Source organism: Spermophilus citellus (assembly GCF_964194105.1).
Source record: "Spermophilus citellus genome assembly, chromosome: 4".
NCBI lineage: Eukaryota > Metazoa > Chordata > Mammalia > Rodentia > Sciuridae > Spermophilus > Spermophilus citellus.
Window position 1 is genome coordinate 26,016,820 of NC_138185.1, and position 23,528 is coordinate 26,040,347.

At 37.9% G+C, this 23,528-nt stretch overlaps 1 protein-coding gene and 1 long non-coding RNA gene across 7 annotated transcripts in view; one reads left to right on the plus strand and one right to left on the minus strand.

The window, feature by feature from the left end:
• Positions 1–23,153, plus strand: part of LOC308646268 — a 51,389-nt gene extending 28,236 nt beyond the window's left edge. The window contains exon 4 of the long non-coding RNA XR_014021343.1: positions 22,329–23,153. This is a non-coding gene — a long non-coding RNA (uncharacterized lncRNA). The remainder of the gene's footprint in view (positions 1–22,328) is intronic.
• TPX2 (TPX2 microtubule nucleation factor) overlaps positions 1–23,528 on the minus strand; it is a 51,026-nt gene that overhangs the window by 15,063 nt on the left and 12,435 nt on the right. For 4 of the 6 annotated variants that reach the window (XM_081288956.1, XM_081288952.1, XM_081288954.1 and 1 more), the window contains exons 3-12: positions 22,162–22,336; positions 16,912–17,031; positions 13,552–13,678; positions 10,799–10,924; positions 9,607–9,732; positions 7,341–7,462; positions 5,875–6,026; positions 3,843–4,014; positions 1,568–1,709; positions 546–762 (exon numbers count right to left, since the gene is read on the minus strand). In XM_081288956.1, coding sequence (XP_081145082.1) covers positions 546–762; positions 1,568–1,709; positions 3,843–4,014; positions 5,875–6,026; positions 7,341–7,462; positions 9,607–9,732; positions 10,799–10,924; positions 13,552–13,678; positions 16,912–17,031; positions 22,162–22,267 — 1,410 coding nt within the window. In that variant the 5' untranslated portion in view covers positions 22,268–22,336. The remainder of the gene's footprint in view (positions 1–545; positions 763–1,567; positions 1,710–3,842; positions 4,015–5,874; positions 6,027–7,340; positions 7,463–9,606; positions 9,733–10,798; positions 10,925–13,551; positions 13,679–16,911; positions 17,032–22,161; positions 22,337–23,528) is intronic. The other 2 variants (XM_081288955.1, XM_081288957.1) reach the window with 2 other exon arrangements.

Below are 23,528 nucleotides of genomic sequence, written 5' to 3' on the forward strand. Positions count from 1 at the left end.
ACTTGAGCCAGGAATTCAAGGCTGGCTTAAGCAACATAGTAAGACCCAATCTCAAAAAAATAAATGATAGGATACATGTGGTTTATATGAAAATACTACACTATTCTATATAGGAGACTTTAGCATCTGCAGACCTGAGAATCTGTGGGGGTCCTGTAACCAATCCCCCATGGATACTGAGGGATGACTGTATATGAGAAGGGCAGAGAGCAGTGCCTGGCATACAGCACAAGCATTAACTATCACAGCAAACAGCATTCCCTGAGCCTTCTGAATGAAAAAATTCTCTCCTCTGAATTCTTATAGTACTTTAAACTGTCATCTCTCTGAACACTTCTGCATTTTATATCATTTAAGTGCATATCGCTTCCTTTACTGGACTTTAAGTACTAAGAGCAAATTCTACTTCTGCTTCGTCTCTTTAAATTCCCAGCTCCTAATACAATGTCCGGCTCTTAGTACCCACTAGTATGTTTGTGAATGGTTAGATATTCAGCTACAGGCAGAACACTTCGGCCAGCACACAAAGCCTCAACTGTTCTTACCACAACATCTTCCAAGATCTTGGTAGGACAAGGTCTGGAATGAAATTCAAAGCATTCATCCTCTGATTTTTTCTTTGGCTCTCGCTCCTGGATTCTTTTCTCAATTTCCAAATCAAAGCCAACAGGCTGAGTGGGTGGTTTCACAGGTGGTTTCTTGGGCAAGATAGGCCCACCTTCAAGAATTCTGGGATCTAGTTCACGTGCTTTGAATTTATATCTGTGAGAGTTTAATGACAACCACAAATAAATAAATAAATAAACTACACAAACAACAAAGTGAAGCAAAAACAAAAAATAATCATCACTAAGATGACCAATCATACATGATAAAATTTCCATTCTCTCTCTAAAGTCATTATCTTTACTTCTCAAGTATAGAACAATGAGACAGTCTCAACATTTCCACTTTTAAGACTGGACTTCTCTTCACAGAGGAGCTTCTCCTCCCTCAAAAGAGGCACAAATAGGAATAAAACAAATATATAGAAGTTCCAATGCTAACCTTATTAAGTTCCAGTTTGCTCCACTAATAATTGTAAAAATCTCTTAAGTAGCCACAAACAGGACATTTCTTAATTAGAATTGTAAGAAGCTCTCCTATTCCAACCTATGCATTAGATTTTTATCAGGACATCTGCATATTCCCACTTTCAGGACTTTAATCATAGAGGCAGATACACAGCCTACAGAGCCTACAAGAGTTTCATGAAAAGAAAACAGCAACTATCATTCTTATAGAACAAAGAGAAAGCCAGGTACAGTGGCACAAGCCTGCAATCCCAGCAACTCAGGAGGACAAAGCAGGAGGATCACAATTTAGTGAGATCCTCAGCAACTTAATGAGACACTTTCTCAAAAATAAAAATGAATAGGGATGTAGCTAAGTGTTTGTAAAGTACCCCTGGGTTCAATCCCTAGTATTAAAAAAGTTTTTTTTTTTTTTTTTTTTTAATTTTTTAAGAACTGAGAGGAAAGCAGGCAGTCCTTGGAAGCTTTCCTCAGATACTGCCAGTGAGACTTACTGCTGCAGTTTCTCAAGCTCCTCAGCTTCCTGTTCCGCTGCACTTTTGTAGGTAACAGGCCTTGCCCGGTATTTGGTTTGTAGTAAGGGAGTTTGTGGGTCTCTGGACATCTTGGTCACAGATGATTTGGAAGGTAACACATCTATAAAGCAAGATTAGATATTCACTCGTTTCCTAAGATCTACTGTACCTATAAGTGCTGACTCAACTAGGGAGCCCAAAGATGAATAAAATCAGAGTGGCTAGCCCTCCCCACTCAGCTCTGCTCTGTCAGACTATTTAACAAATACTCCCTTCTTATTATCACTATTTATTGAGGGGTGGCCTTTTGGTAAATTAAATTCCTGTCATCTTCTAAATCTAATATCCATTCAAGTCTGATGGGTTTGTTGGCAATCCACCAGGCTGCATTTTCTATTTCTGTCATTGACAATTAAGATTTCTTTAATCTAGCTTTAAAAACAAGACCTTTACAAAGCTCAAGAAATGAATCTCAGTTTTATAAATTTCCCAAAACCATATATCAAAGCATCAGTAAAAAAAAGAAGTAATAAAATAAAGGTATTGTGCCCATCTACAACTTAAAAAAAAAAATTTAAATACATATAATTTTTTAATTTTTTTTAGTACAAGCATAATTTAATTAATCTGTATAAAGTAAAATGTGTATAAAATAGATTTTTGTTTCCATTTGCCACAACTAGGATTCTAAGAACAGGACATATCAGATTAAATCTTACCGTCATATATTATTTGAGAAGCCAAGTTTTATATTTAAATTTCCATAGGGATAAAAAAAAATGATATTTTGCTGGGCACAGTGGCATATGCCTATAACCCTACTCAGAAAACTGAGGCAAGAGGATCCCAATTTATTTTTTTTATGGGAAGGGAGGTACTGGGGATTGAACTGAGGAGCACTTAACAACTGAGCCACATCCCCAATCCTACTCTGTATTTTATTTACAAACAGGGTCTCACCTCGCCGTTTCTGAAGCTGGCTTTGAAGTCCCTATCCTCCTGCCTCAGCCTCTCCCCACTGGGATTATAGGGGTTGCCACCATGACAAGCAAGGATCTCAATTTCAAGGCTAGCCATGGCAACTTAATGAGACCCTGTCTCAAAACAAACAACAAAAAAAGGCTGGGTTTATAACTTTACGGTAGAGCACTTGCCCAGCATGAGTAAGGATACATCCTCAGTAACAACCCCCCCAAATTTTTTTTCATTATTCTCATAATATAAAATCTGACAAAATGAAAACATTAAGAAATGCTGTATGGTAAGGCACAGTGGAGCATGCCTGTAATCCCAGCAATTTGGGAGGGTGAGGCAGGAAGACTGCAAGTTCAAAGCCAGCCTTAGCAATTTAGCAAGGCCCTAAGCAACTTAGCAAGATCTTGTCTCAAAATAAAAAATAAAAAGGGACAGGAATGTAGCTCAGGGGTAAAGTGCTCCTGGGTTCAATCTCAAGTACCTCCTTAAAAAAAAAAAAAAAAAAAAAAGAAAAGAAACATGGGGCTGGGGATGTGGCTGAAGCGGTAGCGCGCTTGCTTGCCTGGCATGCGTGCAGCCCGGGTTCGATCCTCAGCACCACATACAGAGATGTTGTGTCTGCCGAAAACTAAACAAATAAATAAATATTAAAAAATTCTCTCTCTCTCTCTCTCTAAAAAAAAGAAAAGAAACACTGTATATACATAGCCAGGTGTAGAGACACATGCCTGTAATATCCAAGCAGCTCAGGAGGTTGAGGCAAGAGGATCACAAGTTCAAAGCCAGCCTCAGCAACTTAATGAGACCCTGTCTCAAAAAAATAAATAAATAAATAAAAAGACTGGGGATGTGGCTCTGAGGATAAGTACCCTTAGGGTTGAATCCCTGGTACCAAAGAAGAAATGCTATATTTTATAAAGGAACTCTTGTGGTTATCTAATACAGTGCTAAACAATGCCTATGCAAGGATATAAAAATTTTAGAGAGCTCAAAAACAAAATGATCACATTCTGTTTTATCTAGAATACTAGCCCTAGTCTCTCGTTGACAACTATTTTATAATACCTCCACACTTTAGGCTTAGTTTAGAAATTGTTTTCATAAAGATAGAACCTATTAGATTAGAACCCATTCATCAGATCACCGCCAAACCCAGAAACCCACCAGCATTTGAACTCACACTATTCACTCTTCATCCTCCTTTTAAAGAACAACCACTCCACCTATGTGAAGAATTCTAGGAGAAGGCTCCAGCCAATTTTATTAGTAGAAAACTTACTAAAATCTTCCTTCTTGCTCCTCAAATGATATCTGTTAGGAGTTCGTTTATGGAAGGCTTCAACTTGCTGTGCAAGGGGCACATATGTAGAAGCTGCTTCATCAAATGTTCTCTTCTTTCCTTGGGAGAGGTTAAAAGGCTTTGTAATGGTACATCCCTTAAGCACATGAGCCTATGAAAAGAAAAGTTGTTCCACAAACAAAATGTTATAATAAATATAATAATAAAAGAGCACAGATCTACCATAAGGCATATATTCTGCACAAATAATAAAAATATAAGCCTGGCATGGAGGTGAACACCTGAAATCTCAGCAAACTCAGGAGGCTGAGGTAAGAAGGTTCCAGGTTTGAGGTGAACCTCAGCAACTTAGCAAGAACCTGTCTCAATAAAAAAGGGCTAGGAATGTAGCTCAGTATAGAGTGCCCCTGGGTTCGATCCCCAGAACTCCAAGAATGAATGAATAAATAAACTGTGTAATACCATTGAGCTACATTCCCAGCTCCCTTTTTGTTTTTTGGCTTTTTAAATCTGGGACAGGGTCTTACTAAGTTATGGAAGCTGGCCTTAAAACTGCACTCCTTCTGCCTCAGTCTCCCAAGTAGCTGGCATTATACCCATGCACCACTGCACTAATCTCCCGTTATTTAAAAAAAAAAAAAAAATCTAGCATTTAACCAATTATTATTATTATTTTTTTGCAATAGCACTTAGTTTTCCCAAGCATGTGAGTATTTTGAACTAATCAAGACCAAACTTTCTTAGAATTCAATGGGGGAAAAAATGCTGCAAAGGCATCCTACCCAAACCCTTTAAAGTCAATTGACCAGGCTCTGGGTCTGCATCAGGTCAGGCAGGTGACTGATGAAAAAGCCTACTCCTTAAATCACTAATTTTAATAAAACTAGTCTCTGACAGGAAGAAAAAGTTTAAGGATATATCTTAAAAGGAACACAAATTCAGGGTTTAAGACTGCAAAAGACTGGTCTGGGGCTGTAGCGCGTGCCTTGCATGTGTAAGGCACTGAATTTGATCCTCAGCACCACATAAAAATAAACAAATAAAGGCATTCTGTCCATCTACAACCACAAAAAAAAAAAAAAAAAAAAAAAAAAACTGACCGACTTTAAAAACTGATTATGCTCTGGAGTTGTGGCTCAGTGGTAGAGCACTTGCCTGGCATGTGTAAGGCCATGGGTTCAATCCTCAGCACCACATATAAATAAAATTTTAAAATGTCCATTTACAACTAAAAAATATTTAAAAAACAAAAACAAAAACAAAACAACAACAAACAAACTGATAATGCCAGGGGCTGGGGTTATAGCTCAGCAGTAGAGCACTTGCCTCGCACTTGTGAGGCACTGGGTTCGATCCTCAGCACCACATAAAAAAATAAATAAATATGGCTGGGTCTGTGGTTCAGTGGTAGAGCGCTTGCATGTGTGAGGCCCTGGGTTTGATTATCAGCACCACATACAAATAAATAAATAAAGGCCCATCAATAACTAATAAAAATATTTAAAATAAATAAATAAAGATATTGTGTCCATCTTTAAAAAAAAGAAATAATTAAAAAAACTAATGATGCCAACTACAAATGAGAGTAGATTATTAGTTCTAGAATTTTTGAATTATTATTATTTAATAAATATTTAATAAATAATTTTAATAAATAATAATTTTATTAAATAGAATTTGAGTGATCTGCCCCAACCTCATTTTCCCCATAACCCCTCTTATATTTTGTATAAAATTTTGCAAATGTAAGAGTCTGTCAAGAATTTTATGACAGTAAAAATGCCTATACCTTCAGTTTCTCAAACTGAATGTGCTTTATGCATCTTCTCAATTAAATTTTCAGAGCAACTTAGTAAGATAGTTCCCAGGAAGGAATGATTTATCCAAGGCCACACAGTTTACAAAAGATTTACTTAAATTCAAAATATATACTTCTCTGAATTGTACTACTGTGAAAAGTGACCACAAATGCTACACTTGAAGTCTTAACTGAATTAATTTATCAACATACAGGAGATGAAGGATGCTTTCGAAGTTCAGATACAAAGTTTACTTCCTTATACTCCTCCTGGTTCTTAGGGTGCTGTTTGATTCGCTCATCTGTGCGGAAGTGGAAGTCAACTGATTTAGTTACTTGGCTCACTGATTTCTTCACAGGTTGCCCTAAGTGAGAAGCAGAGTAAAACAGAGATAACATTAAGAATAGAGAACATCGGGCTGGGGATGTGGCTCAAGCGGTAGCGTGCTCGCCTGGCATGCGTGTGGCCCGGGTTCGATCGTCAGCACCACATACAAAGATGTTGTGTCCGCAAAAAAAAAAAAAAGAAAAACTAAAAAATAAATAAATATTAAAATTCTCTCTCTCTCTCTCTAAAAAAAAAAAAAGAAAAAAAGAATAGAGAACATCAGTTGAGTGCAGTAGCTCCTGCTTATAATCCCAGCAATTCAGGAGACTGAGGCAAGAGAATCACAAAGCTGAGGACAGCCTTGGCAACTCAGCAAGAAACTGTCTCAAAAAATAAAAATAAAAAGGGACTGGAGATATAGTTCAGTAGTAAAGCACTGCTGGGCTCGATCCCCATTACCCACCTCCCCTAACACAAAAAGAATACAGAACATCATTAAATCCTCTTTTACACTAATCCTTTTGGTATTCCTATTACCATGGATCTAACTGTTTACTATCTACATGTAACCTGGAACTGAAAACAGTCCTCAGGGACACTAACACATGTCATGTTTATTAAGTCCTACTGGGTTTGAAGCCCTTTGGTCAGATACAAGCAAAGGGAAGAATCCCATTTCCTAGGTATAATCATTACTCTGGAGAAAAAATTACTAGAATACTTTTGATAGGAAAAGCTATGGACTGATCTTTTTTGTGTGTGGGGTGCTAGAGACTGAACCTAGAACCCCACATATGCTAGTCAAGTGCTCTGCTACTAAGCTACACTATCACTCCCTATACAATGACTTTAAACGCAAACTTAGCATCCCTAAGAAGTAAACCTTATAAACTCCATGGTTGCTTTTTCAACCCAGTAAGCAGACTCTTTAGTTTTGACTTAATAAATCTATGTCAAAGTAAAGCAAAACTGTAATCTTTTCCCTCAGTTATACTTTTCCTCCACAGCTACAAGTGAAGTTGACTCAGCTCTTTTTGCCTTTACGATAAAAGGAAGAAACAACAACAAACTGGCCTGTATAATTATTTTGCCTTTTGTCTCAATCATAGTTCCTTCTTTTTCTAATACAAAGAGGAAGAATAGCACACCTAAGGAAGGGCTAATGCAGATAAAATGTTTTATGGAATAATCATTGGGATATAAATGGAATTCATGTCCAGTCTTTTAATACACCCAGCCTTTAGTGATGACTACCAAGAAAGCCTTTTTTTGCTTTAGAGACCTCAGAAAACCCTACCAAGATTATAAAAAGCACCCCTCAAAAATTAGTCTCAACAAGAGCCAAGCTGACCTGCTCCTGCAAGAGCAAGTTTCTTGTATTCTTCATTCTTTTTCCGCATCTCCACTACTTCCTGCTGCATTTTCATTCTCTTCTCCAACTCTTGCTCCTCAGTACTTTTTAAAACCTTCTGCCTAAAGGGAAATCATTAAAAGAGATGAGAGGAGAAAGAGGCCCAATGATTCACAAGAACTTAAAGGTATTATATAGACTGTTTTTAATCTATGATAAGTAAGCATCAAAATCCAAAAATATTGGGCTGGGGATGTGGCTCAAGCGGTAGCGCGCTTGCCTGGCATGCGTGCGGCCTGGGTTCGATCCTCAGCACCACATACCAACAAAGATGTTGTGTCCGCCGAGAACTAAAAAACAAATATTAAAATTCTCTCTCTCTCTCTCTCCCCCTCTCTCACTCTATCTTAAAAAAAAAAATTAAAAAATCCAAAAATATTATCTAATAAGCAGATATTGGCTTAATCAGATAACACTATAAAAAATATGCATACTTCAAAATTTAAAAATTTTTCAGAAAAAATATAGTTAAAACAGACTATAAAAGACTCACAAATCTGCGCAATGATTAGCTTTTATGCCATATAAAAAATTTAATTTAAAAATCCAGGAACGAGGTTGTGGCTCAGTGGTAGAGCACTTGCCTAGCATGAGTGAGGCACTGGGTTCGATCCCGGGTACCACATTAAAAAATATATAAATAAATAAATTAAATTAAATAAAGATAGTGTGTCCACCTACAACTAAAAAAAAAAAAAAAAATCCAGTAGAACAGTGAGGCTGTAGAACATTTTGCATAGCACATGTGAGGCACGGGTTTGAACCTCAATACCACATAGAAATAAAAATAAATAAAATAAAGGTATTGTGTCCATCTACAACTAAAAAAAACCCAAAAACAAAAAACAGTAGAATGGGAAAAAAAGAGGACTGGGGATGTAGCTCAGAGGTATAGTGCTTGCCTAGTATCTGCAAGACCTTGGCTTGATTCCCAATATTGAAGAAAAAAAACAAGAATAGGGAAAATATTTACCAACAAATATAACAAAGAATACGTAAGTGTAATAGAGAAGACAGAAGCAAAGTCAACCGGGGTTCAAATCTCAACCCTGTCATTTCATTTCTTACCTATATGAATTTTTTAAAAAATTATTTAGCCAGGTTCAGTGCCACATGCCTATAATCCCAGAGACTCAGGAGGCTGAGACAGTAGGATTAAAAGTCTAAGGCCAGGGGCTGGGGTTGTAGCTCAGTGGTGGAGCGCTTGCCTTGTACATTTAGCATCACATAAAAATAAATAAATCAAACAAAGTTATTGTGTCCATCTACAACTAAGAAAAAAATTTTTAAAAAAAGAAAGTCTGAGGCCAGCCTGGGCAACTTAGTGAGACTCTGTCTCAAAATAAAAAAATTAAAAGGACTAGGACTGGAAAATAGTGGTAGAGAGTGCCCCTGGGTTCAATTCCCAATAAAAGGAAGTAAGGAGTTGGGGATATAGCTCAGTTGGTAGAGTGCTTGCCTTGCATGCACAAAGCTCTGGGTTGAATCCCCAGTATCCCAGTACCACAAAAAAAAAAAAAAAAAGGAAGTAAGGAAAAAAGAAAGGAAGGGAAAGAAAAGAAGAGAGAGGGAGGACTAGAGGAAGGGAGGAAAAGAGGGGAGGGAAACAAGGCAAGCAGGCATGATTGAACTATGTCATGGCAAGTGAATAAAACAGAACCCAAAAGTTCTTTATTAACAGTTATGAAAGTATGTGTATCTACTTAGATAAAGGCCAAAGGGAGCGGGGCTGGGATCGTGGTTCAGTGGTAGAGTGCTTGCCTGGTATGTGTGAGGCCCTGGGTTCGAATCTCAGCACCGCGTATAAATAAAAACAAGGGAGCTTTTAAAAATGAAAATTGTTGGGCTGGGGTTGTAGCTCAGTGATAAAGGACTTGCCTCACATGCGTGAGGCCCTGGGTTCGATTCTCAGCACCAAATAAAAATAAACATATTGTGTCCATCTACAACTTAAAAAAATTAAAACTGTTCAATGTATGTAGTAAGAATCTTTACCTTTTCCTTCTATATTTTAAATTTGCTTTAATAGCATATTTTTCTCATTATTTAAAGTATAAGCACCCTCCAGAACACTAGTAACAATTCACTTTGCCCTGGTCACAACTTTAGAGGAGTTTCCCAAGCTCCAGGAGCACCAAATGGAATGAGGATGTACCTTTTTGTAAATGGAATCTATTTGCTCTAAAATATAAATAGGGAAACTTACTTTATGAATGGTGTGCAAGTCATAGTATGTCTGCCCTTGACTTTCTCTGAGGAAGATTCAGTCTTTTGAGAAGTATCTTGAGAACTGCCTCCTTCCTCTTCCTCTGGTTTCTTTTTGTTGGTAGAACTTAAGTTCAGAAGGACACAAAATATATTCTCAATGTCCTAAAGCATATGCCACACCATCCTCCTCTCCAAATCTACCACGTGGCTTAAATTTTCTCATTTTTAAGATGGTAAGCATGTATCAACCACATAATTCTTTCAATAGTATCATCTGAACATATATACCAAAGGTTCCAGGGAATAAACTTTGAAAAAATCAACAGAGGTCAAGGTAAAGGTTGACCAGCGGTGATTCGGTAGAGTAAGATGGGACTCTTTCTATCAGCTCATCATCAAATGAACAAATGGCAGACACCTAATCCCCTTCCTAATATCTATTCCATCTCTTTCTTATTAATAAAACCCCAATTTGGGAGGAATTACCAATATACCAAAGCTACTACCAGTAAGTGCTGAACTTGCTTTAATAGACTCCACTGCAACTAAGGGGTCAAGGTAGTAGTCTGGCAACTAAAATACAATTCAAAGGCTTCTGGGAAAGATTTCATTTTCCTTCCATTACTGTACTCCTTCTCTTGAAAATGGATGTGATACAGCAGCTACCTTGTGATAATGTGGCAAGAAGCAAAAGGAAAAAGCTGAGAAACAGCAGCCACCTTGAGCCACAAGTATGAAAAAAAAAAAAAAAAAAGCTAAGAATCAGAGATGCTAGCCCTGGCATTATTTACCCACTGAACCAAAGCCAGCAGCAAACTACTTTGTAAAGCAAATAAATCACTATTATTTAAACATTTCAGCTGAATAGACCATGACTTACAGCAAAATACATTCCTAACTGGTAAAAATAAGAACCAACACTATATATTCAGCTTGCTCTTAGACAGGGAATCAAACAGAAATAATATCTGTGCCAAAGGCAGATTTGACATCCTCCAGGGTGCATATAACAATTTACCTCATCATGGTCACAGCTTTAAGCTTCCCCAGATCCAGGTGCACCAAACATATTGCGGATGTACATATTTTACTTGTACCCTATTCCCTCGGAAAGAAATTAACCTTACAGGTGGTAAACAAGGCACACACAGTACGTCTGCTCTCAGCAGTTAGACACTCAGGCTACTTACACTTTCATTCTTTTGGAAGGTGGTATTTCACTGATTACGGGAGTGGCACATCTCTTTGCTTTCATTTGAACATGACGTTTTTCTTTTTGCTCCAAATCCTTCTGAGCAGAGAGTCTAAGAGATCTTCTATGGTAGAGGAATTGACAAAATTTATAATGAATACAGCTGCTACAGACATAATGTTCTTCAGAAACATGAAATTGTAAAAACTACAAGATTATAAAAAGCTTAGAATTATTATCTACATTCCAAAAATCTAACCTCTCTTAAGTTGCTGTCAATTTTTGAAATTTGACAAAAAGATTTTGGTACTTAAATAAATTTGTGTTTATAAATTAAATCTCAATAAACCTGATTAAAAAAAAAATAGAGCAGGTACAGTTGAGTGTACTATTGAGTTTCTTAGGAGTCTGAGAGAGGGGGGCCCATGGAACTCAGGAATTCAAGACCAGCCAGGGTATATAGTAAGATTCTACTTCCTTTAAAAAAAAAATAAATAAATAACTTGCCAGCAATCACCTATAATTCCCTCCTTTTATAGGTCAGAGTCAAAAGAAATGAAAAGGCTTGACTCTTTTAGTCAACATGTTAGTTACTTGCCACAGCTTGTTACCAACAGACTTAAAATTAGAGTAGAGCTTCTAGAAATTGACTAAGGTGTTTATTTTCTCCTTTTTCTTTTAGTAGACCCTACCTTTGGAAAAATACAAGAAACTAAACAGTGAACAAAACACAAATAAATACTTAAATAATTACAAAGTGATGGCTCATGAAATCACCACCTAGGATAAGAAACAGAACACTGACAATAGCTGCTATCTTGATTTTTACAGTAATCATCACTTCTTCTTTATCATGTTACCAAATAAGCATGCATTCCATAAATATGATATATTAGTTCTTAGGGAAAACAATAAACTTCATAAAATATAAAAATCAGACTACTACAAGTATAATTTTGTGTTTTATTTCACTCAGTGTTGTAGAATTCCATATATATATTAAGAGAAGTTAGATTTTTGGAATGTAGATAATAATTCTAAGCTTTTTATAATCTTTTGTAGTTTTTACAATTTTCATGTTTCTGAAGAACATTATGTCTGCAGCAGCTGTACTCATTATAAATTTTGTCACACACACACACACACACACACACACACACACACACACTTCAAAAGCCAATAGATGAATTAAAATACAAAACTAAAAATTATTTGTATGATGGCTAGGGTTGAGCTGAGTGGTAGACACTTGCCAAGCATGTGCAAGGCCCTGGGTTGAATCTCTGGCACAATAAATAAATAAGCAAACAAACAAATAAATATTTGAATGATACAAATATAGGAAAGGAAAATCAGAACAACAACAAAAGATGAGATGTATAGAAAACACCAAGTACAAAGGCAGTTCTAATTTAATTAAATTCATGATCATAATACAGAAATGGTAAAAGCAAATATAAACATTTTAAACAAAATGCAATTATCAGATTGGATTAAAAAGCAAGATCTCACTAAGTATTATCTATAAAAGATAAGCTTTAAAATCAAAATCAGGGGTGGGCATCAATGGTAGAGTGTTCACTTAGCATACATGAGGTCCTCAGTTTGATCCCAAACACCACAAATAAAAGTGACAATAATAAAATAAAAGTCAAAAACAGGTCAAAAGTTAAAGGATAGCAAGAAATCTACAAGCTAGGTGAGATAGCACATGACTAATCCCAGCTACTCAGGAGACTGAGGTAAGAGATTGCAAGTTCAAGGCCAGCCTTGGCAACTAAGTAAGACTTGTCTCAGAACAAAGAGAAACAGGCTAGGAATGTAACTCAGTGCTAGAGCACTCGCCTAGCGTGTGCACTCAAACTTTTTCAATCCCAGTGGGGGGGGGGGGGGTAATAAAGAAAAAGATACTATGCAAATATAACCATGAGAAAGCTTGAGAAACATTGAGGAATAAAAAGAAACAGGGGCTGGGACTGATTCTCAGTGGTAGAGTGCTTGCCTAGCACATGTGAGATAATAGGTTTGATCCTCAGTACTGCATAAAAATAAAGTTATAAAAAAGAGAGATAAAATAAATAAAAATGAAACCTTCAAAAAATATGACAACAGGAAGATGTAACAATTAAATGCATACAAAGCTTTTGGATCCAGACTGATCAGGATCTGAATTCTAGCTCTGAAATGACTTGCCTTGGGCAAGCAACTTAGTATGGCTGAGCTCTATAAACTAAGCTTACAAGCTACAATTCATGTGTTAAATGAGGTAACATAAAGAGTGTAACACAGAGCTGGGACCCTGGCTCAGCGGCAGAGTGCTTACATGTGAGGCACTGGGTTTAATCCTTAGCACTGCATACAAAAATAAACACATAAAATAAAGGCATGCTGTTCATCTACAACTACTAATTTAAAAAAAAAAAAAAAAAAGAGTGTAACAGAGTGGACATATAGGAGGTGATCTGCGGAGGTGATCTGTGGGGTTATTACTTTTTTGAAAACGATTATAAGCACAACTTTTTTCTTTTTGGTACCAGGTATTGAACCCAGTGGTGCTTTACCACCAAACCACATCTCCAATCCTTCTTTTTTTAAATTTTAAGACAGTGTCTCCCTAAATTGCTTAGGGCCTTGCTAAGTTGCTGAGTGCCAAGGCTGGCCTTGAACTTGCAATCCTCTGCTCAGCCTCCCAAGTTGCTGGGATGTGCACCACCAGCAAAACCATAATTTTGAGCCCTAATACAGACTTACCTCAGAGGCTGGGTTGGAGTATTTCTTGATACGGCTCTCTCAGTTTCCAGGGAAGAACAAACATTTGAAGGAACGGAATATTCCAGAACATTTTCCTTTTCAGCCTCTTTGTAATAAATGTTGTCAACTGTGGAAAACCAAAAAAAAAAGTTGGCACTCAAATCCAAAAGGCAATAGATTAGAAAAGATATAGACATATATAAGTATAGATATATATATATGACTTAATACAGAATATATATGACTTAATACAGAATATATATGACTTAATACAGAATTCTAGGTTGAAATCATACACACACACACACACACGCACACACACACAAACACACACACAAACACACCCTTCCTAAGCAACAGGAACCCTTAGTTCCAGTGATATCTTATGTAGCATTCTGTTTATAAAAGCTACTTTGCTGCCGGAAGTGGTAGCACATGCCAATAATTCCTGCAACTCAGGAGGCTGAGGTAGAAGAATTTCAAATTCTAGGTCAACCTCAGCAATTTAGCGAGACTCTGTCTCAAAAATTTTTAAAATTTTTTTTTCTATTGTTGACAGACCTCCATTTCATTCATCTATGTGTGCTGAGAATTGAACCCAGTGCCTCACACATGCCAGGCAAGTGCGCCACTGCTGAGCCACAGCCCCAGCCCACCAAAATAAAACATTTTTTAAAAGCTACTATGGTTAAAGCAGAAATAAAGTATGCAAGTTGGGTGCAGTGGCACAACTCTGGAATTCCAGGACCTCAGGAGGTTGAAAAAGGAGGATCAAAAGTTTGATCTTGCTAAGCCAGCCACAATAACTTAGTAAGAACCTGCCTCAAAATAAAAAGTTAAAAGGACTAGGGATATAATTCATTGGTAAAGCACCCTTGGATTCTTTTTTTTTAATATTTGTTTATTCATTTATCTTAGTTTTAGGTAGACACAATAATATCTTCATTTTATTTTTATGTGGTGCTGAGGATTGAACCCAGTGCCTCACACATGCTAGGTGAATGCTCTACCTCTGAGCCACAACCACAGCCCAGCACCCTTGGATTCTATTCCCAGTATTGAAAGGAAGGAAGGGAGTAAAGGAAGGAAGAAGGAATGAGGGAGGGAGGAAGGCAAGCAGGCAGGCAAAAGAGAAAAAGCAAAAGACACATGAATACCAGGCTGGGGTTGTGGCTCAGTGGTAGAGTATTTGCCTAGCATTGTGAAGCACAGGGTTCGATTCTTAGCACTGCATATAAATAAATAAAGATCCATTGACAACTAAAAGAATATTTAAAAAAAAAAAAAAACAGATGGATACCAAAGTTCAGGGTCCTTGTTCCGATCCTGAACTCAACAGATACCATCTATACCCACAATCAGTTATTTGAAAGTCAGCCTAGCAGCACATACTATGAACTAATCAAGTTCACTGAAAATATGGTTATATCTCTGATACAGCCCCTCTAGTTACAAAGTGACCGAGATCAGTTTCAGATTTACCCACAGGATAATTTTCAGATGTTCTAAATTGATTAAGTTGATAGGTGCACAGCTCTGAGTATACTAAAAAAAAAACTGAAATGTATATTTTAAGTAGATGAATTACACGATAAATGAACTATATCTCAACCGAGCCATTACTTTTTTAAAAAAATCATTTTCAAGGGGGCTGGGGATGTGGCTCAAGTGGTAGCGCGCTCGCCTGGCATGCGTGCGGCCCGGGTTCGATCCTCAGCACCACATACCAACAAAGATGTTGTGTCCGCCGAGAACTAAAAAATAAATATTAAAAATTCTCTCTCTCTCTCTCACTCTCCTCTCTCACTCTGTCTTTAAAAAAAAAAAAATCATTTTCAAGAGGTTTTAGGGACTGGGGTTGTAGCTCAGTGGTAGAGTACTTGCTTAACACATGTGAGGCACTGGGTTCGATCCTACCACCACATAAAAATAAATTTAAAAAAATAGGTACAGTGGCACACACCTGTAATCCCAGCAGCTTGGGAGGCTGAGACAGGAGGATAGCAAGTTCAAAGCCAGCCTCAGCAAAGGCAAGGCATTAAGCGACTCAGTGAGACCCTGTCTCTAAATAAAATACAAAATAGTGCTGGGGATGTGGCTCAGTGGTTAAGTGCCTCTGAGTTCAATCTTTACTACCCTAGAAAATAAATAAATAAATAAAGGTACTGTGTCCATCTACAACTAAAAAGAAAAACAGGTTTTAGGACCTCTGAATGCATGCTGCTCCTGTTCTGATCAAAGAGACAATATTGTATAAAGTTAGTAACCACCAGTTTAAATGTCAATCATCTTTTCTTTCCCCTTGGTATAGGTGACTGAACCCAGGGGCACTTTGCCTCTAAGCTACATCCCTAATCCTTTCTTTCTTTCTTTTCTTTTTTTTTTTTTTTTTTAATTTGGAGTCAGGATCTTGTTGTTACTAAGGCTGACCTCAAGCCTCAGCCTCCCAAATCACTGGGGTTACAGGCATGTGCCACCACACCCAGCTCAATCATCTTTTTTAAAATCAATACGTAAGTCCAAGAATTCATATATAATGGTAAGCAGTACACTCTTCTCTTCTGTTGTTTTGTTTCCCAACCAGACCCAAATTAGGTTTTGTCATAAAACAACAATAATTAGGCACCTAGCAATAAAATTTTATATTAGTTCAAGTTCCAAGAATTAAAATAATAATTAGAACAAGATTAGTTTTATGATCATCAAGAAATTAACTAGCTCAGGGGCTGGGATTGTGGCTCAGTAGTAGAGTACTTGCCTAGCATGCATGAGGCACTGGGTTCAATACCCGGCACCACATAAAAAAATAAAATAAAAGTATTGTGTCCATCTACAACTGAAAAAAAAAAAAAAAACTTAAAAAAAAAAAAAAGAAGGGCTGGGATTGTGGCTCAGCCATAGAGTGCTCACTTTGCATGTGCGAGACCCTGGGTTTGATCCTCAGCACCACATAAAAATAAATCAGTGAAATAAAGGTATTGTGTCAAACTACAACTAAAAAATAAATATTAAAAAAAAAGAAAGAGAAAAAGAAAGAAAGAAAAGAAATTAACTAGCCCAGTTCACCAATAATAAACCAAGAGATACAGCATTTAGGTAATTTCCCAGGTCCTCAGGTTCCTAATACACTGTCCCACATTCTGTCAAAAAACTTTTTTCTGGGCTGGGGATGTGGCTCAAGTGGTAGCGCGCTCGCATGGCATGCGTGCGACCTGGGTTCGATCCTCAGCACCACATACAAACAAAGATGTTGTGTCTGCCGAAAACTAAAAAATAAATATTAAAAAAAAAATTCTCTCTCTCTCTCTCTCTTAAAAAAAAAAAAACAAAAAACTTTTTTCTAAAAATGTTCTTTATTACCTGGTCTCAAAGGTGTGTCATTAGCTTGCTGAAGATTAGCCTTTTTCACAGAAGTTTTGCTCTGAAAAAGCTCTCCTGTCCCATTCCCAGGATACTTGTTTTCCAAATTGGCCTTCTCATCTGCAAAAAAGCAAAGTCATCATCATCCAAACAATGAATAAAAGCAAAACAAATTTGCACCAGGTACTTAAAATAGGGAATAAAGCCCCTTTCAGTATCTTTCCAATTTGTTTAGGAAGAACAAGCAAAGTTCTAGCAATCAAAAGGAAGAGGAGGACTGGAAGAGTTAGGAGTACCACTAGGCAAGTGGGCTACCACTGAGTTCAATCTCCAGAAGAAGGGAAAAAGAAAAAGGAAATGAATACACATTATATCAGAAACTCTGAAAACTGTCACTAAACAAGTGGCAACACTGAACAATGTACAATGAACAAAAGCAAAAGTGCGGAATCTGCAAGTGTAAATAGCACCTTATCTTTTGCTTGATACACGGTCAGGGCCATACAAACGTGACCTGGCCATGTCTACTATTTAAATAAATTATGTTCCTCTTAAAGTAAACTGTAGCCACCAGGAACTGTAGGACTTACAAGGGATATTGTATAGTCAGACCTGCTTCTACAACTGACAAGATGAGACATGCATGTGCAATGCATGCAAGTGAAGCAGAGCTAGCTTCTCTCTTAACTGAGATAGTTTTATCTTAGGTTCTGCTGTGCAAAATAGTGAAAAGTCTATTCTACCAACACCACACTGATAAAGCTGCAGGAATGCAGTGATCCCCAGCAATAACATCTCTGTGCCTGTATGCTCTGATTGCAAGTGTATAAAAAGACATGATTATCTGAAAGAAAAGTGGAAAGTAATATATTAAAATAAGAAAGTTCTGAAAGACTGTGGGATTAAGTTTTTTTCTGCCAAGTTGTATGTAATGGTATTGTTATGCTAGTATTTCTTTTTCTTTCATTCTTTTGTTTGTTTGTTTAAAGACAATCTTGGAAAAAGAAATCCTCAGGGGCTGGGGATATAGCTCAGTTGGTAGACTACTTGCCTAGTAAACACAAGGCCCTGGGTTCAATCCCTAGCCCACCAAAGAAAAAAAAAAGAAAAAAATCCTCAGACAGCCCAGGCATTTCCTCCAGGTTCCAGAGAAGCAAGGACACAGGGAGAACCCCTCTAGGATAGCTAGCCCTCTTATATACCCCTTCCTCCCAAACCATTTCCAACAGACCACTCCTCTCAGGATTCCCAATGGATACCACTAAAATCCTTTCCCAAGAGAATGGCAGATGCCATCACATTGGGACACTATACTTAAGTGCCAAGTATGGCTGCAAAGGATTCATTTTTGTCCCTACCACATATTGATTTCTCCTTCAAGGAGGATGACGACATGAGAAAGAATAAAATGAAGGGGCCTCATCAACCACTGATCTCACATTATTATTCCAAAGTTAAGTAAAAACATAACCATGTGTGAGGCACTGGGTTTAAAAAACTAAAAAAATAAAAGCATGTGTCCATCTATGACTATTAAAAAAAATAAACATATTGTGGCCTGGCTTCAGACTATATGCCACATCACAGAACCAAATCAGGCAATTCTGTTATTGAGGACTGGGTCTTTAGGAGCAAAATCTTTCCACTTAAAAATGAATTGGGGGGCTGGGGATATGGCTCAGGCGGTAGCGCGCTCGCCTGGCATGCGTGCAGCCCGGGTTCGATCCTCAGCAACACATACAAACAAAGATGTTGTGTCCGCCGAAAAATTAAAAAATATTAAAAAAAAAATTCTTAAAAAAAAATGAATTGGGGGGTTGGGGTTGCGGCTCAGTGGTAGAGCACTTACCTAGCATGTGTGAGGCACTAGGTTCGATTCTCAGCACCACATATAAATAAATGAATAAAATAAAGGTCCCTCAACATCTAAAAAAATTTTTTTGTAAATGAATTGGGGGCTAGGGCTGGGGCTTAGTGGTAGAGCATTCGCCTGGAATGAGGTACTGGGTTTGATCCTCAGCACCACATAAAAACAGAATAAAGATATTGTGTCCATCTACAAATAAAAAAAATACATATTTAAAAGAAAATGAATTGAGGGCTGGGGATGTGGCTCAAGTGGTAGCGCGCTCGCCTGGCATGCGTGCGACCCGGGTTCGATCCTCAGCACCACATACCAACAAAGATGTTGTGTCCGCTGAGAACTAAAAAATAAATATTAAAAATTCTCTCTCTCTCTCTCTCTCTCTCTCACTCTAAAAAAAAAAAAAAAAGAAAGAAAGAAAATGAATTGAGGCGGGCAGAGGGAATGTAATTATAAAAGGGCAACACCAGGCACAGTGGTACACACCTATAGTCCCGGCTACTCAGGAGGCTAAAATAGGGGGTTATCTCTTGAGCCCAAAAGTGTGAGGCTAGCCTGGGAAATAGTGAAATTCCATCTCAAAAAGTAAGTAAATAAATAAAGATAAAATAAGATAATAAAAAATAGCTGGGCATAGTGGCACATGTCTGCAATCCCCACAGCTTGGGAGGCTGAAGCAGGAGGATCTCAAATTCAAAGCCAGCCTCAGTAACTTAGTGAGGCCCTTAGTAACCCAGTGAGACGGTCTCTAAATAAAATACAAAAAAAGGGCTGGGGACGTGGCTCAGCTGTTAAGCACCCCTTGGTTTACCCCCCAATACCCCCCAAAAAAAAGATAATGAAAAATAAAACAGTGCCAGGAATGAAGCTCAGTAATATAGTGTCCCTGTGTTCAATCCCCAATATTATAATCCCAATAACTTGAGAGGCTAAGGCACAAATCAATCATCACAAATTTTAACTCATCCCAATACAGCAAAAGAGGCGGGTGGCAAGGGTGGGGGCAGGGGAGGGTGGGGAACTTGTGCAAAGGGTTGGGTGTAGTTCAACTGGTAGAGTGCTTGCATGGCATGCAGGAGGCCCTGGGTTCAATCCCCAGCATTGGTAAGAAAAAAATAAATAAAACATTTGGATTTTGACTGAGGTAGCAGAAACATGAACCTACACAAGTGATAAAATTGAAGAGAATTTAATACATATACACACACAAAAATGAAGTAAAGTAAAAGCAGGGAAATCTGAGTAAAATTGGCATATTATATCAATGTCAATATCCAAGTTGTAATATTATAGTCTATGTCAAATGATACAGAGCAAAATTTCTTTTCTTTTGGTATAGGGGATTGAACTTGGGCACCAAAACACAGTGAATCACATCCCCAGCCCTATTTTGTATTTTTATTTAGAGACGGGGTCTCACTGAGTTGCTTAGTGCCTTGCTTTTTGTTGAGGCTGGCTCTGAATCGGAGATCCTCCTGCCTCAGCCTCCCAGGCCACTGAGATTACAGGCGTGCGCCACCACGCCCTGCTTATAAGATTTCTTGTGGCTGTCATCATTTCAGACATGTATGCCTCCTGGAGACTTACTGAACATTGTTTCATCTGGATTTTCCTATACATCCTCAAAGCCTGAATATCTGTCATTTTCAATTACAAAATAACATTAATTTGTACTTACAGTCCATTCCCCAAATATTGGGCATTTTAATTACAGCCAACCACTAAACAATTTGATAATTAGGGGTGCACACTCTCACAGTCAAAAATCTGTAGAGAGGGCTAGGGTTGTAGCTCAGTGGTAGAGTGCTTGCCTCACATGCATGAGGCACTGGTTTGAACTCCAGCACCACATATAAAATAAATAAATAAAATTATGCCCATCTACAATTATGCCCATCTACTATTAAAACAATATTAAAAAAAATTTACAGAGAATTTTAGGTTCCCTGCAATGAGGGTAATTACAAAATTGTAACAATAATATAGTATTACTACAGTTAATTTTATGCAATTATGATTTTTGGTAGTTATAGATGGACAGAATGCTTTTGTTTATTTTTATGTGGTGCTAAGGATCAAACCCAGTGCCTTACTCACACATGCTAGGCAAGCGCTCTACAACTGAGCTACAGCCCCAGCTCCCTGCAGTTATAATTTAATGTCACATCTTTATATTTATTTACATTTCTCTCAGCATATGGCACCATACATAGTCCATAAGAGTCTGTCTATGTTAAGTTTTGATACATTTTAACTTTTCATAACTGATTTGTACATATTTTATGGTACTAAATGACAAAATAAAATATTGTTTAAACAAATTTTAGGCATGCACAAGGAAGAGGAGGACTGGAAGAGTAAGAGTACCACTGGGCAAATGGGCTACCACTGAGTTCAATCTCCAGAAGAAGGGAAAAAGAAAAAGGAAATGAATACACATTATATCAGAAACTCTGAAAACTATCACTAAACAAGTGGCAACACTGAATAATGTACAATGAACAAAAGCAAAAGTGCGGAATCTGCAAGTGTGAATAGCTCCTTAGAAAAGCAGTGACACATGCTTGTAATCCCAACAATTCAGAAGGCTTGGACAGGAGGACCTCAAGCTCAAGGGCAGCTTCAGCAACTTAGTAAGACCCCATCTCAAAATAAAAAAGGGGTTAGGATGTAGCTTAATGGTAGGATGCCTTTCCATTCATCCTCCCATGCCAAAATAAAATTTGTGCATTCATGGCATACTGAACTTTCTGAAACTTCTAAGCTCTGCAATTGGCAAGTTTTTTTAAATTATCACAAATCTTAAAAAAAAAAAAAACAAAGAAAAAAAAACATGTATGACTGGACCCATACAGTTCAAACCCATGTAGGTCAAAAGTCAAGTATATTTCTATCAAGTCAGGGATGACAAAGTATCTTGGTGCATAAAGGGGTTTGTATATTAAAATTGTCTTCTAATTCCTCTTTGTTTTTTCATTTTGTTTTGTTTTACCTTTTGCAGTACTAGGGACTGAACCCAGGGGAGCTCTCTACCACTGAGAAACATTCCCAGCCTCTTTTCTTTTGAGATAGGATCTCGCTAAATTGCTTAAGATCTTGCTAAATTGCTAAGGCTGGCCTCAAACTTGCAATTCTCCTGCGTTAGCCTCCCTAGTCATTGGGATTACAGGTGTGTGCCACCATGCCTGGCTGGGTATTATTTTGAGGCAAAGTCTTGCTAAATTGCCCAGCCAGGCTGTCCTCAAACTTGCAATCATCCTGCCTCAACCTCCTGAGTAGCTGGGATTATAGATGTGCACCACTGCCCAGATAAATAACTCTATGTTTGAAAGGTACTCAGAGAAAATCAAGCCACTAATTGTAAAATGGCCAGAGAAAGCACTTACCAAACCATGAATCTATGTTTTCGGAATCTTCCTCATCATCCAAAGATGTAAAATTAATGAAGTCCGTAGGAGCATCGAAAGAGTAAGTTGTTGTAACTTGTGACATTGTCCACCCTTAATGCAGAAGAGCAGGTTTTTTTCAGTATTTGTATCACTTTTCTCAACAGGTCACTTTCTGAGGAAAGAAATGATTCAGAAATTTGGTTGCAGCCAGAAGCAGTGGCACACGCCTGTAATCCCAGCGGCTTGGGAGGCTGAGATAGGAGGATCAAGAGTTCGAAGTCAGCCTCAGCAATGGTGAAGCACAAAGCAACTGTGAGACCCTGCCTCTAAATAAAATACAAAATAGGGCTGGGGATGTGGCTCAGTGTTTGAGTGCCCCAGAGTTCAATCCCTGTTACCCATCACCGCAAAAAAAAAAAAAAAAATTTGATTGCACATTAATCTAAGGCACTGATTCCCCAACAACTACTTTGGTTTTACTACTGAATTTTGCAATTCAGAAAATCATCTGGACAATATGCATTACTATGTCAAATCAACCTAAAAATCAGTTGTTCCGGTTTTTGCTTTAGTAACTTGAACACACTCTTTGAGATGTTGGATATTACAAAGAGAACTTCACAATGTTATGTACCGTACAGGGTGTATTTTGTTGTTGTGGCTTTCTTTGTTTTTTGGGTTTTTTTTTTTTTTTAATTAAGGATTGATTCCAGGGGCACTTTGCCACTGAGCTATAACCCCTAAACCTTTTTATTTCTATTTTGGTTGCTGAGGTCTCACTAAGTTGCTGAGTCTGGCCTGGAACTTACAATCTTCCTGCCTCAGCCTCCCAAGTCACTGGGATTATAGTTGTATACCACTGTGCCTGGCTATGCCAGGTTGCTGAGAGCCACAGCCAAGTTGGAATGACCTGCATGGCATTTTTGCCAGAACTGAGTGGTTGAGAGGTGATGGAGTGGTTGAGAGGTGTCGCCAGCAAGCCATTGAGATGATGATATGGTTATGTTAAACTGTGTATTCAATTGTATATTAGACCCCTGCTGTCCGCCTCAGGCGCTGGCTACTTTGGAGTTCTCTCGGGGATTCCTGGAGAGTTGTGTTGGTTGGGGAAGTGCCGGAGGAGGGATTTCCGGTTGGTGTGTGGTGTGTCCCGGGAAAAGGCCATGTGGCGTTCACGGGAGTTCGGAAATAAAGTTTGTTCCTGCTTGAGTGGCTTGTGATTTGTGCCCAGCCAGACTGCGGCACCAGGTGTTTTATATATTTATTATTTTATTATCTTCCCTCAACCTTAACTTTTATATCTACCAAAAAAAATCTTACCAAAGACCAATTCAAATCTCTGACATCTTTACAAAATCCAAGCT